The sequence below is a fragment of the Carcharodon carcharias genome, chromosome 16, assembly GCF_017639515.1.
Source record: "Carcharodon carcharias isolate sCarCar2 chromosome 16, sCarCar2.pri, whole genome shotgun sequence".
Lineage (NCBI taxonomy): Eukaryota > Metazoa > Chordata > Chondrichthyes > Lamniformes > Lamnidae > Carcharodon > Carcharodon carcharias.
Genome location: NC_054482.1, coordinates 45,545,308 through 45,561,230, shown reverse-complemented (window position 1 = coordinate 45,561,230; position 15,923 = coordinate 45,545,308). Strand labels below are relative to the sequence as shown.

The 15,923-nt window shown below is 43.4% G+C and overlaps 1 protein-coding gene across 4 annotated transcripts in view; it reads right to left on the bottom strand.

Moving 5' to 3' along the window:
• hmcn1 (hemicentin 1) overlaps positions 1-15,923 on the bottom strand; it is a 725,933-nt gene that overhangs the window by 117,930 nt on the left and 592,080 nt on the right. For all 4 annotated transcript variants that reach the window (XR_005945469.1, XM_041207700.1, XM_041207701.1 and 1 more), the window contains exons 71-76: positions 12,601-12,737; positions 10,687-10,828; positions 9,330-9,474; positions 8,458-8,585; positions 7,047-7,203; positions 217-338 (exon numbers count right to left, since the gene is read on the bottom strand). Coding sequence is in view for 3 of the 4 variants with exons in the window: in XM_041207700.1 (XP_041063634.1) it covers positions 217-338; positions 7,047-7,203; positions 8,458-8,585; positions 9,330-9,474; positions 10,687-10,828; positions 12,601-12,737 (831 nt within the window). In the remaining variant the exon portion in view is untranslated. The remainder of the gene's footprint in view (positions 1-216; positions 339-7,046; positions 7,204-8,457; positions 8,586-9,329; positions 9,475-10,686; positions 10,829-12,600; positions 12,738-15,923) is intronic.

Sequence of the window (15,923 nt, the reverse complement as noted above, 5' to 3'; positions counted from 1 at the left end):
TACATAAAAACTTATATTTACAGAGACACATGTTACAAACATGCACCTCCAAACCCAACAATCACAGTTTCAGTCTTCTAAATGTAAGAACATAAGTAAATTCCCAGTTAATGCCCACCAACATTTATATTCTCAATTAACATCTGTTGGAGGAAATTAAACTATTGTGCCTTAAACTATGAAGGATCAGGCCCAGCTTAATCTGTCAGTAACTACCTTGTACAGTAAGTCTGATAGCTCTTTGGTCTTCCCCAGCATAATTTGAGACTTTACATTCATAGTGTCCGGTGTCTTCTACAGTGGGCGAGATGATTACAAGAGAACCAGAGGAAAGCAGTCTGCAGAGAAAAAAAAATCAGAAATTTAGCTAATTGTTCTAATTGTTTTTGTTCTCCTTACTAGATTTCTTTTGCAATTTGCTAATGATTAAAACTAAGCCCTAAGTTTTTTTTAAAACTTATTTCCCCTCACACAGGTCACTTAATGAATTGCATGCTCTTTCAAACAGAAAGGTGGTTTGCCTAGAGCATTGTTACTTACCACATTGCTGGGGCTCACAACCTTGCTCAAGGCCCACTCAGTACTACCCCAGCACACCAAAAAACAACTTGATGAGATATGCATCTGAACTTTAATAACTGATGACATGGTGAGCTCTTTCACTTGCTGCTTGGCAAGGGTATCCAAGCTACAGCCCATAGGCCATAAGTTGTTCACAACCTTGGCAGTCTAAGTAACTATACACAAAAAAGTAGGGAGCACTCTATCCCATCTTTGCATACTCTTTGACTGCTTGTGGAATGCGAGTGGAGGCTGAGAGGCACAAGGATGTTTCCCCTTGTGGAAGAGACTAGAATGAGGGGACTAGAATGACAGTTTAAAAAGTAAGGGGTCTCCCATTAAAGATGGAGATGAGAAGAAATTTTTTCTCTCTGAGGGTCATGAATCTTTGGAACTCTGTGAGGCAAGGTCAATCATTATCTTCAAGGCTGAGGTAGATAGGTTGTTCTAAAGTTATCAGGGGTAAGTGGAATGTGAAGTTGAGGCCACAATCAGATCAACCATGATCTTATTGAATGGCGGAGCAGGCTCAAGGGGCCAAATAGCCTATTCCTGCTCTTAATTCGTATGTTTGTACATGGAGTACCATTTTTTCTGAGGGCAACAAATGAATGGGAGATGGGTCACCTTATGAGTACAATCATTCCAGACTTCTCCATAATCACCATCAATGGTGCCCAGCAATTAGTTGCCAGAAAATGTAACTAACTCTGAATGATCAGATAATGTCGGTTTTCCCACCTAATGGATAGTCTGACAAAAAATTGAAAGAGAAAGGTGCTAGTACAGCAGGGGAGTTAGTGTGACAGTTAAATCTATTCAACACTTTATAAGGAGTCAATGTTTTTCTTCCACTTGGGACATCTGCAAAAACATTGGAAAATGTAATTTCTTTGCATTTTATCTAGACCCAACTTACAATCCCAATAAACAGTTTAAAACAGTCACTGCACAGAGGTAGGTAGGTATAAAATTTCATCAAATGATTTTCTTGAATTCACTTTAGTATCTCAAAAAAACATATCAAAGAAACAGTCTCTGTGTTAGTTAGGGCCATGATCTCACCATTTCTTTTGCCATTTTCTCTGCTTCTGAAGGCAGTGACTCATACAGGAATAAGGATTCACAGGCACCAGACACCTTCTCATACCCTGGCTACATTCATGTGAACTTGGTCAGTGAATAATTGCAAACTATTTCATCTGGAAAAGGAGGGTGGGGAAAGTGGCATAACAGCCAAGTGTCGAGCCTTACCGCTGCCTGGCATTGTTCCGTGAATGAAGCACAGGCCTAGGATTGAATCTAGAAATGTGGCAGTACCAGGAGATATTTTTCAATAATTCACTGAGTTTATTGTGGAGCCCTAGTGTAACATTCTTGTTATTATTAGTATGATTGGATTCTTCTTAAGGGATTTTATCAATTGACATCACTAGTGATGTGGAATTCCATTGTGTTTTATATACAAATAAAGGGAGGCCATATTAAAAACAACATTGGATGCAAGAATCTTTGTGTGTTAATCCAGGTGGTCCTGGCTGGACACAAATCAAGAAATTTACCAGTGTAATATGCTGCTAAACTGGATGACTTTAGCTGGTTAAAGTGCACATGTGAGTATTTCAGCTTGGACTTTTGCCAACTTATGAGTAATCTCTCTAGATATAGTAAACAGTCCTTTGAAAGGAAGAATACGTACTCCATATTGAGTAGAAAGACACTCTGGTTGTGTGGCTTGCTCACTAGATTGGTCTGGAGATCCTTAAGCATTGTGATGGGTTTAACCTGGTTGTCTAGAGGAATACAGGGGAAGATCAAACAGAAAAAGAAAGCGTACGATAGGCACAAAGAAATAAGCACTGCAGATAGCCTAGATAAAAATAGGAAGTGCAGGGACGAAGTAAAAAAGGAAATATGGAAATCAAAGAGAAGGCATGAAAAAAGATTAGCAAGTAAAGTTAAAGATAACCTAAAGATGTTTTTCCAATACATTGATGCTAAAAGGTTAGTTAAGGAAAAAGTGGGACCTATCAGAAATGAAGATGGAAACTTGTGTGTAGCTACAGAGGCTGTGGGAAGGGTTTTGAATAAATATTTTGTCTTCATGTTGACAAAGGAAAGGGAGGATGTAGATATAGTAGCCCAGGAGGAACACTGCAAGATATTGGACGGGATAGTCATAAAGAGAGAGGAAGTACTCGAAGGGATGAGATCCTAGAAAGTTGATAAGTTACCAGGGCCAGATGGATTGTTTCCGAGGCTGCTGAAGGAAGTCAGGGAGGAGATAGCAGATGCTCTGAGGATGATTTTCCAATCTTCACTAGATACAGGGGAGGTACCGGAGGACTGGAGAAATGCAAATGTAGTTCCATTGTTTAAAAAGGGATCAAAGGAAATGTCAAACAGTTATAGGCCAGTTAGTCTTACATCAGTGGTGAGCAAATTAGTAGAATCAATCCTGAGAGATAGGATTAACTGTCTGGCGCACTGACCTCTACCTCGCGGAGGCTGAGCGTCAACTCGCAGACACTTCCTCCTACCTCTCCCTGGACCATGACCCCACCACTGAACATCAAGCCATTGTTTCCAGGACTGTCACTGACCTCATCTCCTCTGGGGATCTCCCTCCCACAGCTTCCAACCTGATAGTCGCCCAACCTCGGATGGCCCGCTTCTATCTACTACCCAAAACCCACAAACAGAACTGCCCCGGTAGACTGATCGTCTCAGCTTGCTCCTGCCCCACAGAACTCATTTCTCATTATCTTGACTCCCTTCTCTCTCCCCTTGTCCAGTCCCTTCCCACCTACATCCGTGATTCCTCTGACACCTTACGTCACATTAACAATTTCCAGTTCCCTGGCCCCAACCGCTTCTTCACCATGGACGTCCAATCCCTCTACACCTCCATCCCCCTCCAGGATGGTCTGAGGGCCCTTAGCTTCTTCCTCGGACAGAGGCCCGAACAATCCCCATCCACCACTACTCTCCTCCGTCTGGCTGAACTTGTTCTCACGATGAACAATTTCTCCTTCAGCTCCTCTCACTTCCTCCAAATAAAAGGTGTGGCTATGGGTACCCGCATGGGCCCCAGCTATGCCTGTCTCTTTATGGGGTACGTGGAACATTCCTTGTTCCAGTCCTACTCTGGCTCCCTTCCACAACTCTTTCTCCGGTACATCGATGATTACTTCGGTGCTGCTTCATGCTCTCGTCGGGACTTGGAAAAATGTATTAATTTTGCTTCCAATCTCCACCCCTCCATCATTTTCATGTGGTCCATCTCTGACACTTCCCTTCCCTTCCTTGACCTCTCTGTCTCAATCTCTGGTGATAGACTGTCCACCAATATCCATTACAAACCCACCGACTCCCACAGCTATCTCGACTACAGCTCCTCACACCCCGCTTCCTGTAAGGACTCCATCCCATTCTCTCAGTTCCTTCGCCTCCGTCGCATCTGTTCCGATGATGCTACCTTCAAAAACAGTTCCTCTGACATGTCCTCCTTCTTCCTTAACCGAGGTTTTCCACCCATGGTCGTTGACAGGGCCCTGAACCTCGTCCGGCCCATCTCCCGCGCATCCGCCCTCACGCCTTCTCCTCCCTCCCAGAAACATGATAGGGTCCCCCTTGTCCTCACTTATCACTCCACCAGCCTCCGCATTCAAAGGATCATCCTCCGCCATTTCCGCCGACTCCAGCATGATGCCACCACCAAACACATCTTCCCTTCACCCCCCCCTTTCGGCATTCCGTAGTGATCGCTCCCTCCGGGACACCCTGGTCCACTCCTCCATCACCCCCTACTCCTCAACACCCTCCAATGGCACCACCCCATGCCCACGCAAAAGATGCAACACCTGCCCCTTCACTTCCTCTCTCCTCACCGTCCAAGGACCCAAACACTCCTTTCAAGTGAAGCAGCATTTCACTTGCATTTCCCTCAACTTAGTCTACTGCATTCGTTGCTCCCAATGTGGTCTCCTCTACATTGGAGAGACCAAACGTAAACTGGGCGACCGCTTTGCAGAACACCTGCGGTCTGTCCGCAAGAATGACCCAAACCTCCCTGTCGCTTGCCATTTTAACACTCCACCCTGCTTTCTTGCCCACATGTCTGTCCTTGGCTTGCTGCATTGTTCCAGTGAAGCCCAACGCAAACTGGAGGAACAACACCTCATCTTCCGACTAGGCACTTTACAGCCATCCGGACTGAATATTGAATTCAACAACTTTAGGTTGTGAGCTCCCTCCCCCATCCCCACCCCCTTTCTGCTTCCCCCTTCCTTTTCTTTTTTTTCCAATAAATTATATAGATTTTCCTTTTCCCGCCTATTTCCATTATAAAAAAAAATTAAAAAAATTTTTTTTTTTTTACATCTTTTATGCTCTCCCCACCCCCACTAGAGCTATACCTTGAGTGCCCTTCCATCCATTCTTAATTAGCACATTCGTTTAGATAATATCACCAACTTTAACTTTAACACCTATGTGTTCTTTTGTACTATTGTTGTTGACATCTTTTGATGATCTGCTTCTATCACTGCTTGTTTGTCCCTACAACCACACCAACCCCCTCCACTTCTCTCTCTCTCACTCCGCCCCCACCCCCCCCACACACCTTAAACCAGCTTATATTTCAACTCTTTCTTGGACTCGAATTCAAGTTCTGTCGAAGGGTCATGAGGACTCGAAACGTCAACTCTTTTCTTCTCCGCTGATGCTGCCAGACCTGCTGAGTTTTTCCAGGTAATTCTGTTTTTGTTTTTGTTTTGGATTCCAGCATCCGCAGTTTTTTTGTTTTTATATTATTATTATTATTAGGATTAACTGTCATGTGGAAAGGCATGGACTAGTCAGGGATGGTCAGCATAGATTTGTTAAAGGAAGGCCTTGCGTCACAAATTTGATTGAATTCTTTGAGGAAGTGACAAGAGGGGTTGATGAAGGTAGTGCAGTGGATGTTGTGTACATGGATTTTAGCAAGGCATTTGACAAGACCCCACATGGCAGATTGGTCAGGAAAGTAAAAGCCCATGGGATTCAGGGTAATGTGTCAAACTGGATAAAAGGAAACAAAAGGTAATGGTCGATGGATGCCCTTGCGAATGGAAAGTTGTCTCAAGTGGTGTTCCACAGGGCTCGGTGTTGGGACCCTTGCTGTTTGTGTTATATATTATTATATATTAACGATTTGGACGTGAACGGGGGGGGGGGGCACGATTGGGAAATTTGCAGATGACACAAGGATTGGCCGAGTAGTGGATAGTGATAGCCATAATCTCCAAAACAATATAGATGGGTTGGTGGAGTGGGCAGTAAAGCCGCAGATGGATTTTAACATAGAAAAGTGTGAGGTCATACATTTTGGGAGGTCAAGCAGTTACAGGAATTACACAATAAATAGGAATATACCAGGAGGGGTAGATGAAGTGAGAGATCTTGGCGTACAAGTACACAGGCCCCTGAAGGCAGCAGTTCAAGTAGACAAGGTTGTAAAGAAGGCATATGGAATGCTCTCCTTCATTGACAGAGGTATAGAATAGAAAAGTAAGGGTATAATGTTGGAATTGTATAAAACACTGGTGAAGCCACAACTGGAATCTTGTGTGCAGTTCTGGTCACCACATTACAGGAAGGACATAATAGCCTTGGAGAGAGTGCAGAGGAGGTTTACAAGAATGTTGTCAGGGTTAGAAAAGTGTAGCTATGAGGAGAGATTGGATAGGTTGGGGTTATTTTCCTTAGAACAAAGAAGGCTGAGAGGTGACTTGATTGAGGTGTACAAAATTATGAGGGGAATAGATAGAGTGGACAGAATTAAATTGTTTCCTTGATGGAGAATTCTAGAAACAGGTGACATAGTTTCAAGATAAGTGGCAGAAGGTGTAGGGGGGACATGAGGAAGAACTTTTTTACGCAGAGGATAGTGGGTGTCCGAAATTCGCTGCCCAAGTTGGTGGTAGAGGCAGAAACTCTAAACTCTTTTAAAAAGTACCTGGATCTGCACTTTAAGTGTTGTAAGCTGCAGGGCTATGGGCCGGGTGCAGGAAGGTGGGATTAGAAAGGGTACCTGGGTGTCCTCGGGCTGGCATGGACAAGATGGGCCAAATGGCCTCCTTCTGGGCTGTTCTATGGTTCTAACCACTTATTCAACCAAAAAATTGTAATCCTGCAGTTTTAGTGCAATGACCTATTTGACCTTAAAAGGTCAAACAGAGCACAGAATAGAGCCAGCTCAGTTCAGGTCACTGTAATTTTGCTTCTGGTGGATCATTCAAGGCGTTAGTGGCTGCCTGTGATGTGCTTTATAGTTGTTTTAGATACTTCATAACAGATCAGTAAAACTTGATTTCATGTTGTATTTAAACTCTTTGATAATGAAATAGCTCATATTGAGTAACATAGGGGCATATATATTCAAATATTTGGTTGGTTGATGTTAAGAATCATTATTTTTTCAGATAAAAAGATTTAATCACCTGTACATATTCTGATTTTGATCAGTGTTGAGAAGGCGCCCATTCTTCCTCCAGTTGACTGTAGGCTTTGGGATGCCAGTAGCTTCACATGCCAAAGTGGTCTGCACATTGACAAGAACGGTGATATTGTTGAGGTCAGCAGCAATGGATGGAGGAACTAGGCAAGATCAGAGAAAACTTTGTTGTGCATTGGACAAAAAGAATGGAGAAGTCTAAAATTAGAAATAAGTAACATCTGCTTATAGAGATAGGTAGCCCTGTTGCAGTTTGAGTTTCTACATAAATAGGTAACAACAGATGTGTGGGGCAAAAGCATTCTCTCCTGTAATGATCATTATGCACTACATGTATAATGGCCGGACATGAATTGGACATTTTATCAAATGCTCGATTTTTCTGTTGTTTATGAGCAGCTTGATCACTCACCTTGTTTATATTAGAGTAGATTTCTATATAACTATAATACAAAAAGGTAACTAACAAAGATACATTATATAATGTTTACCAGGAAAATGGAGTATGCTTCAAAAACAGATAAAAAGCACATAGCACACAAAGGTCAAACTTAAAACAAATATGAAAACGGCAAGAGTTGCATCATTGGAAGCAGTGCTTGTAAAGCCCACACCATTCAAGCTGGTATATTTCCTCATAAGAACTAATCTTATGCATGTTTTTAGTAGCTACAGTTAGTTGGAAAATGGCAAGAATAGCACAAAACTTATATGGAGGTTTGCCACATTTTGTTAGGTCCAAAACCAGATGAAGTCAAAATAAAAAATGTGTTGGAGGGATTCTAGCTTGAATGATGAAAATTAAGTGAAAACTTTAACTGATGTCTCCACATCAGAAGTAACAGAGACAAATAGTCTTCTGTTTGAAAATCAGAACTTCCCTTGTTCAGGTTTAGAAATTTTCAAACCGCTCATTGAAAAAGCAGTTAACCCCTTAAAGAAAGATTCCTGGATGTATAAGTAATGATGATTTGCCTATGGGCTGATCCTCTGCTCATTTCTCCACACCTTGCAATCTTGCACTTTCCTCTTCAGTTGCTCATAGGAGCTTCCTATTTTCAACTTCAATGAGCCAGAAGTAATATGACTAGAGAAAGAATACATGAGGTGTTTTCCATTGTCTTCCTCATGTGTGTTTAATGGAAATACAAGTCCCCTCCTCAATGAATCTGCTGCCTGTAAGTGGCATTGTCCCTCGAGGTTCTAGCTCTTCCGCCATCACCACAGAAAATTCACTGGTTCCGCCATTGGCCATGGCTCATAACACTGAGTATGGGACCCTTAACTGGGCCCTTTTCCACAAAGGACAAGAGATGGCCACCCCCTGAAATCTCAAATGATCCTGTTACCAAAATGTGTCAGTAAAAATTTATGACTATGACCTTAAGAGTATTTACCGTAGACTTGTACATCAGTTCGCTTACGAGCTGTTCCAGCTGTGTTGGTTGCCATGCACAGATAACGACCTGTATCTGTTACTTGAGCTGAGTCAATATGCAGAGAACCATCATCTAAGAATGAATACCTAGTGAGGAGGAAGTATTACCTTTATATAGCATTTCTTTCAAAAATGTCTCAAAGTGCTTCACATACAATTAATTACTTTTGGATGCAGTATCAATTACTCTGACTCTGACCCTACTTAATAATCTACTATTCTACTCTAGCGCTATCTATCTTTGCCAGTATTTTGTGCACCTTAGTATCCTCTCTGATAATTCCTCCTAGTTCCCTCACCCCTGCCAAGTTAGTTTAAACCCTCCCCAATAGCACTAGCAAATCGCTCCGCAAGGAACTCAGTCTTGGGCCTATTTAAGTACAACCTGTTTTGGCCTGTTCAGGTCCCATCTCCTCCAGAGCCGATCCCAATGTCACAAGAATCTAAAGCCCTCTCTCCTACTCCATCTCTCTAGCTACACATTCATCTGCTTCATCCTTCCATTTAACTGTGTTCTGGTTGGTCAATTTCTCCCAGGTAAGTCATGAATAGAAGCCATGAGACACAAGGGCAACAAGTTTACCAAAGCCAGGCCATGGGGACAGAGTGCAAATATTCCTTGGACTGCATTGTGATCTATCATAGTGATAGGGACATGCTGCGAATGATCCCTGGGCTGCACTATGATCTATTAGGGCCACTGAAAAACATTTCAAATCCTGTTACTTTTTAAATTAAGGAAAACATTTATTATTAGCATTTCTCTAGACTCCCTTTCCATACTCCCACCCCAGAAAAGCAAATCAAATGGTGTGTGAAATAACTTCTGACCGCAGGTTACTTGTTGAAATAATGGCACCATCCTTTCTCCAGGTGACTTGGGGAGCTGGTACCCCACCTACTACACAACTGAGCACCGCTGGTTGGTTCATGTGGACGGTCACCGTCTGTGAACCTTCTTTTATAGATGGAGCAACTGTATGTTCAAAAAAACAGAGGATTAGTTCTAATTTAGTACGGTTATATCAGCAATGTTTGTCAAAAATAAATGATCTTATTGAAAAAAACAAGGGGCGGAATTTTATGGCCCCATCATGGCAGGAGTGGGGCCGGAAAATATGATGAGTCATTCAAAAGTCCATTCACTTCAGCGGGGCCATACAATTCCACCCAAGGATCTTGAAATGTTAGCAAAAAAAACATTTAAAGTCGTATTGTATAATTAGCAGTATGGGTGACCAATAGTGTCCCTGCATTGTTAAAATGAATTGGGCAGGAGGGTATGGGGTGGGGACCCTGCCACATTCTGGCTTATGCCTGATTAAGTCTGTGGCAGAAAGGTTCGTGAACAGCCTTCCACCCAGACTCTAATTGAGGCCCTTAAGTGGGTAATTAACGCCCAGTAAAAGGCCTCAACCAAACCCGCCACCGCCACTATTGTGGGTGGAGAGGGAGTTGCCATTCAGGGAGCCTGAAAAGCAAAACATTGTCAGGTTTGCTTGTAGGTGTTTGGTGGGGGTTCCCTCTTCAAGGGCACTCAGTGCCTGATTGAGGGATCTGGCATCGGGAAGGGGGGTTGCCCACTGACAGCCACCCTATTGTCCTTTCTGCTGATGCCCTTCTACCCCTTTGGTAACCCCATCCTACTCTTACTCACCTAGGCCTGGGAGTCCTTGTTGATCCTGGGCCTCTGGTGGGTGCATTATCGGTAACTGCCACTGCTCCTGGTGGCACTGAAGGCAATGATTAGCTACTGGCCTCTGATTGGCCAGAAGTTCTTGGGGGTTGGGGAGAGGTAGGGTCTTTGCCCCTGGGGTCCTCAATTCCAAGGAAGGCTTGACACTAGCATGGTGAACACTTAATTCCACTGGTCTTTTCTGAAAGGAGACCAGTTCTTTATTTGGTAGGCAAGACCCCATCACAAACATCAGATTCTGCCCAATGACTCTTGGGTCCCTATGATCTTGCAGATGCTGTCTATTGGTTAGATAAACCTTGAGCCTTATGCTCTTACTCTTCCATTGACTTCAACAATTCTTCTGTGATTATGTCATCAATTTTAAAATCCAAATTGCCATTTGCATTTCACAATGCCCATCCATTTTTTCTATGATAACAGAAAACTAGTGACTGTGTTAATAACCATTTCCCTTAGCCGGCAATGAGAAGGCTATGAATATATACTTACCATTTACTGCTATGGTAAATTCTCTTGTCGTTTTTCCTGCAACATTGCTTGCAACACAAGTGTATTGGGCTGTATCTGCTAGCTCAGCATTATTAATCTGAAGGTATCGTCCGCTGGAGAGGATGCGTAAACGAGGGGTGGCCTGCAAATTTAATTAAAAAAGCATGAAGTCATAACTGATACTTGACACGAGTAGGAGCACGAAGGCTTGAGGTGAACAGGTGCAACCAAGTACTTTGGTTGCTCTGAATTCTAATTGCTATCAAAATGTGTAGTAAACTCTGCTGCCAGTGTCCCAACTCATACCAAGTCCTGTTGATTCATTACATGTGCATTTCTTAATCTACACTAGTTTCTGATTAAGCAATGCCTTGATTTTAAAATGATCTTTGGGCTGGAATTTATTGCCACCCCATTGGGCATGTTTACGGTGGCGGTGGGGTGGGGCAGATCACACAAAATATCGTGTGTGACTTGGCCACTACTTTCCCACCCACCCCCGACCCAGTCCCCATGATACAATGGGTGGGTAAGGTACCCCTAGCCTGCATGGCCTTAGGCCTATTGAGACCCTTAAGTGGTCAATTATTGCCCACTTAAGGCCCTTAATCCGCTTCCACTGTTATAATACACTGGACAGTGGAAGGTGGGCAAGAGTGGAAAGGTCGTTTTTTAACAAATTTGGTGAAAAGGTGGGAAGGGTGGTATGCCCTTTGGAGGGTGCCCAGTGTGCATTGGAGGCACACCCACCCCCAGCCCTCAGATGTTACCCCTTTCCTTTGTGCCTCCCTGCCTGGCCCCCAAAACCAGCATCCCACCCTTATCATTCCCCACTTCCCTGGAGTGCTCAATCCCTTTCTGCCCTTGAAACCCGGGACTCTGGTGTCCATCCTCATTCATCATGGGCCTCCTTGCAGTGCCCACTACTGAGTTTTGGTGCTGCTGGGACTGCAAGAGCTCTCGAGGGTGGGACTTCCTTCCATTGAGGGGCAGAAGTCCGACCCTCAGCTTGTTTAGGCTGCGGGTAGTGTGTTATTGCTGCGGGGGACCTTTTTTAAAGTTGGTGCATTGATTTCTGACCAGTTTTTCTTCCTGTGGTCAAGCAGTATGCCCTCCCGTAAACTTCAGCCCCTTGTTTACAAATTCCTCCAAGGCATACCTATCTCGTTAATCTACTCTAGTCCCAGAACCCTACGAGATATCTGCCCTCCTCCAATTCTGGCCTCTTGAATTTCTCTGATTTTAATTATTCCACCATTGGTGGCCATTCCTTCAGCTGCCAAAGCCCCTAATTTCTGGAACTCTTTCTCTAAATCTCTCTGCCTCTCCCTCCTCATTTAAGTTGGTCCTTAAAACCTACCTTTTTGACCAAACCCTAATGTCTTCTTATGTGGCAGGTGTCAAACTTTGTTTCATCGCGTACCTTGGGGCATTTAAGGGTGCTAAATAAATAGATTGTTGTTGTGGAGTTGGAGTTGATCATTCTGCTACAGGCATTTGGAAACCCATTGTCAAGGTTGTTTCTGCTTAACATTGGTTTTCATGAATTCTTTCATCAATATTAAGAAACAGACAAGACAATCACTCAACAAATTGTGGGATTTTGCTGATACAAATTTACCATGTAAATGTGGCTTTGTTACACCAATCACTGCATCCAAAAGCATTCACTGTATGTGAGAGATTTTTCAACAATAAGATAAAGTCCAACAAAAATGTTTTTTTCCCCTCTTTTACTAAACCAATTACCCAACTTTTTGTTTGTAATGCCAGCAGCAATTTGTACAATCACCTGAGTATCAGGATGACCCTCAATCTATTTGACCCACACAAAAAATAGCACTTGATGTTAAAAAGTTTTGCAACACTCCCTAAATACAGTTACTTTACATTAACAGGAAGATGGTTTTTTACCTGTAGTGGTTTGCCATCCTTTAGCCAGGCCAATGTTGGAGGTGGTACAGCATCAGACTTGCACTCCAGGATTACCTGTCCATTCTGTAGCACAGCCAAGTCCTGAGGCCCACTTTGACCAGCAATGTTTGGTGGGACTGGAACAAAAACACAACAGCAACTGAGGTAAAACTGGGCAACAACATTTAAATAAGTTCCCCCTACATCATTAGTGTGCCTGATCTTTGGAAAACTTTAGGGAGAGAAGTATTGGGGTTATTCCACAAACTAGGATGTCACTGACATATTTGTGACATTTGTGATTGGCTTCTCCAACCTCTACTATGTGGACATCTGAGCTTGCAAACCACGCATTCACAGTTCCATGGACAGGTAAGAATAAGCTCAACGTAGAACTTAATCACACATAGGGCAATGCTCTAAACTTGTGAGATCTCCTGCACAGGCAAGACCCTAGAAATCTCCCTTCCTATCTGAGACACGCCAACAAACTGACCTGACTCCCAAAGCATTTGATCCTCAGCGTCTGCTTCACTGTATCAATGGGTCGGAGTTTCCTGTTCAGAGTGGGGATTGGGAGACAGGACCAATTCCGGCTTGCGTTCCTGCCTCCATTGCCAGCCTGCCAGGAGGCAGGGTTTTCACGGGGTCAGGGTCTTAATGACCCTAGAGACTGGCCTGACATGCAATTAGTGGCTGGGGAGCATTGGGAATGGAGATGGGGAAGCAGGCTACATTCTGGACTAAATTGTCTGTGCATGGTCTCAGAAATAAAATGACAGGATCTTCATCTTGAAAGTGATCAGGGCAAATGGATGGTAACATTTCATTGCTTCTCAATAGGTTTTTGTCTGGACTTGGAATTTTTTCCATCAAATAATACTTTCAGTGCTGCCACTCCTGTTCCCATCAGGCTGGAGCTGGTCAGCGTCACAGAGTTCTTAATCCCTTGTGAAAATCTGAAGAAGTCAGAATGCAAGCTTTTAATGAACTCCCGAATAACCTCAACATGTCCAATTAATGAGGTGGGAGACTTCACTTTCCCACTGACCCCTCTCCCCCATTCTTGGGGATGTCAGCAGAGTGAGGAACAGAGGCACCAGACCAGCACTCAGGCTGTTGGCGCTATTTGTTTTGCCATTCCTTCTTGATTTGGGATGATAAATCCAGCCCAATGTGTCAATATATTTTAATATAAGTAACTGTAACAAAACTATTCAGTAAAATGTACATGTGTAAAAAGGAAAAGAAACTGAATCTGCAATAACAATACATACATGTATTTTTATGAAACATCTTTTTTGCATTAGAATAAGCAATTAGATAGAAAATCTATATCTATGGAAGGTATACAAATTAAAACATATGCCTGTTTTTACCTGCAATGCTATAGTCAGCTTCAGAAATCAGAACAGTCATAAACATGAAAATGAATACGCTATTTTCAATTTCAACCATATACATGTTAACGTGCATTGGAATGGTTATGGCCTGAATTTTCTTGCAGACAGAGGCTCTCCATCTTAGAGAAAATGGCTGGGGAGGGACGCTTCTGGAAGTCTTGTCCCCAAACCCCGTCACTTTCACCGAGGGGGAATGAGGTCGTACTCTAAATAGTGTGGTTCACGAAGGCAACTTCACATGTTAATGTGCAGATGCCTCAGTCAGATCTGATTTTCACAAGTGGGATGTCCAAAATGGAAGGTCTAAACTTAGCAGAGCTCTAGTGAGATAAGGTACCCTTTTGGATATGGTCCCGTGACATCTTTGGGAGAAGTCAGATAACCTTTGGGAGGGGTAAGGTGGCCTTTGGAGAGGTAAGGTACCCTTTGAGATTGTTAAGATTAGACATGAATGTGTGTTAGACAGTGCATAAGCTCATTGAAACTGTCAAGAAGGCTATCAAGGAAGCTGTCAATCTCAAGGGATTTAAATTGCTTGCTCTTTAAATATTTGAAAAAATTGTCCGCTGTGTTTAATAAAAAATTATTATTTCACTCTGTCTACTGACATAAGCCTGAGGTCTACCATTATAGTTTTCGTGTTACATGACTGATTTCACAACCTGTCATTATCGCAGTAGGGTGCCTGTCAGTTCACAGTTTGATTAACAGCTTCAATACTGTTCAGTGCTTATAAAGTCTTTGAAGTGGAACCAATAATACAAATGCTTGTTTTTACAAGGGATTAAAGGAAGTTAAATGTAGTGAATGAGATTTTATGGATGAGAGGTTTTTTTTGAAATAGTGAATTCATAAATAGACATTTAAGAGCTTTATTTAATCTCAGCATGGGCTCTGATGTCTGCTCATGATGGATACTGGATGAGTAGGCATGGAGAGTGTAAGGGCAAAAGGTTTGGGGGCATGGGTTGGCATTAAGTTGGCATACAAAGTGCTATGGGAGTGATTGGGGGTCATGGATTGGCATAGAGGGTATGTGGGACCATGTGGGGGGGTATGAGGTGACATGGGTTGGCATGGATGGAGCTGGGGAGTGTGGAGGCATGATGGGCTGTGAGGGGTGAGGGCTGTTTTTTGTTTTATTCCTTTTTTTCATAGCTTCAACGAAGTGCTGCAGCACCGACGCGCGCCTTTCGCCCAGCCCATTTCTGAACCCAGCAGCCTCTGAACTCTTTCCAGGGGCGACAGCCACTACCCTGATTTTGCCAGGAATTGTCCCGACTATGCACTCCCAACCTGGGAGCGAAAATTCAGGACACCTCCTTTATACTATAGCACTGATATCAATGACAGTTCAAACTGAAGAGGCTTGGGAACTAGTTCCTAGGTTTCTCCAGAGGCACTGGTGCTAATCATGCATAGGCTGAGCGATTAGTCCACCTGTGCAGGCAAACAAAGCAGTTTTCTCTTCGCCGGTCTTGAATAGACCTACTCTAACCATTGCGGAAGCTCTGGAAATCAGAAAATGAAAATTCTGACTTACGACACTCAAGCAATTGTGTATAAACACAATTTTAATCTCAGCTTCATTTTGTTTGTTTGTACTGGTACTGTGGGGTGGAATTTACTGTTGGTGACAGGGGTCCCAACATCGGTTGGACAACTTGTGGGAACCCCATGTCTCTATTCGTCAGGAGGCCTGATGCACTACCCAGGCAATCAGGCACTTATCTGGACAGCGTCGGGCCTCCCGTGCAATTCTGCCTCCAGTAAGGTGGAAACCCCGCCCCTGAGAGCTGTTGGTCAATAAGAAGCTAGGGGCTCTCCAGTACTGGCAGTGCCAACAGGAGCGGTGGCTGCTGCCAGTAATACACTGGATCCTTCACAACGGATCAACACAGGATCCCTGGAGAGGGGTAA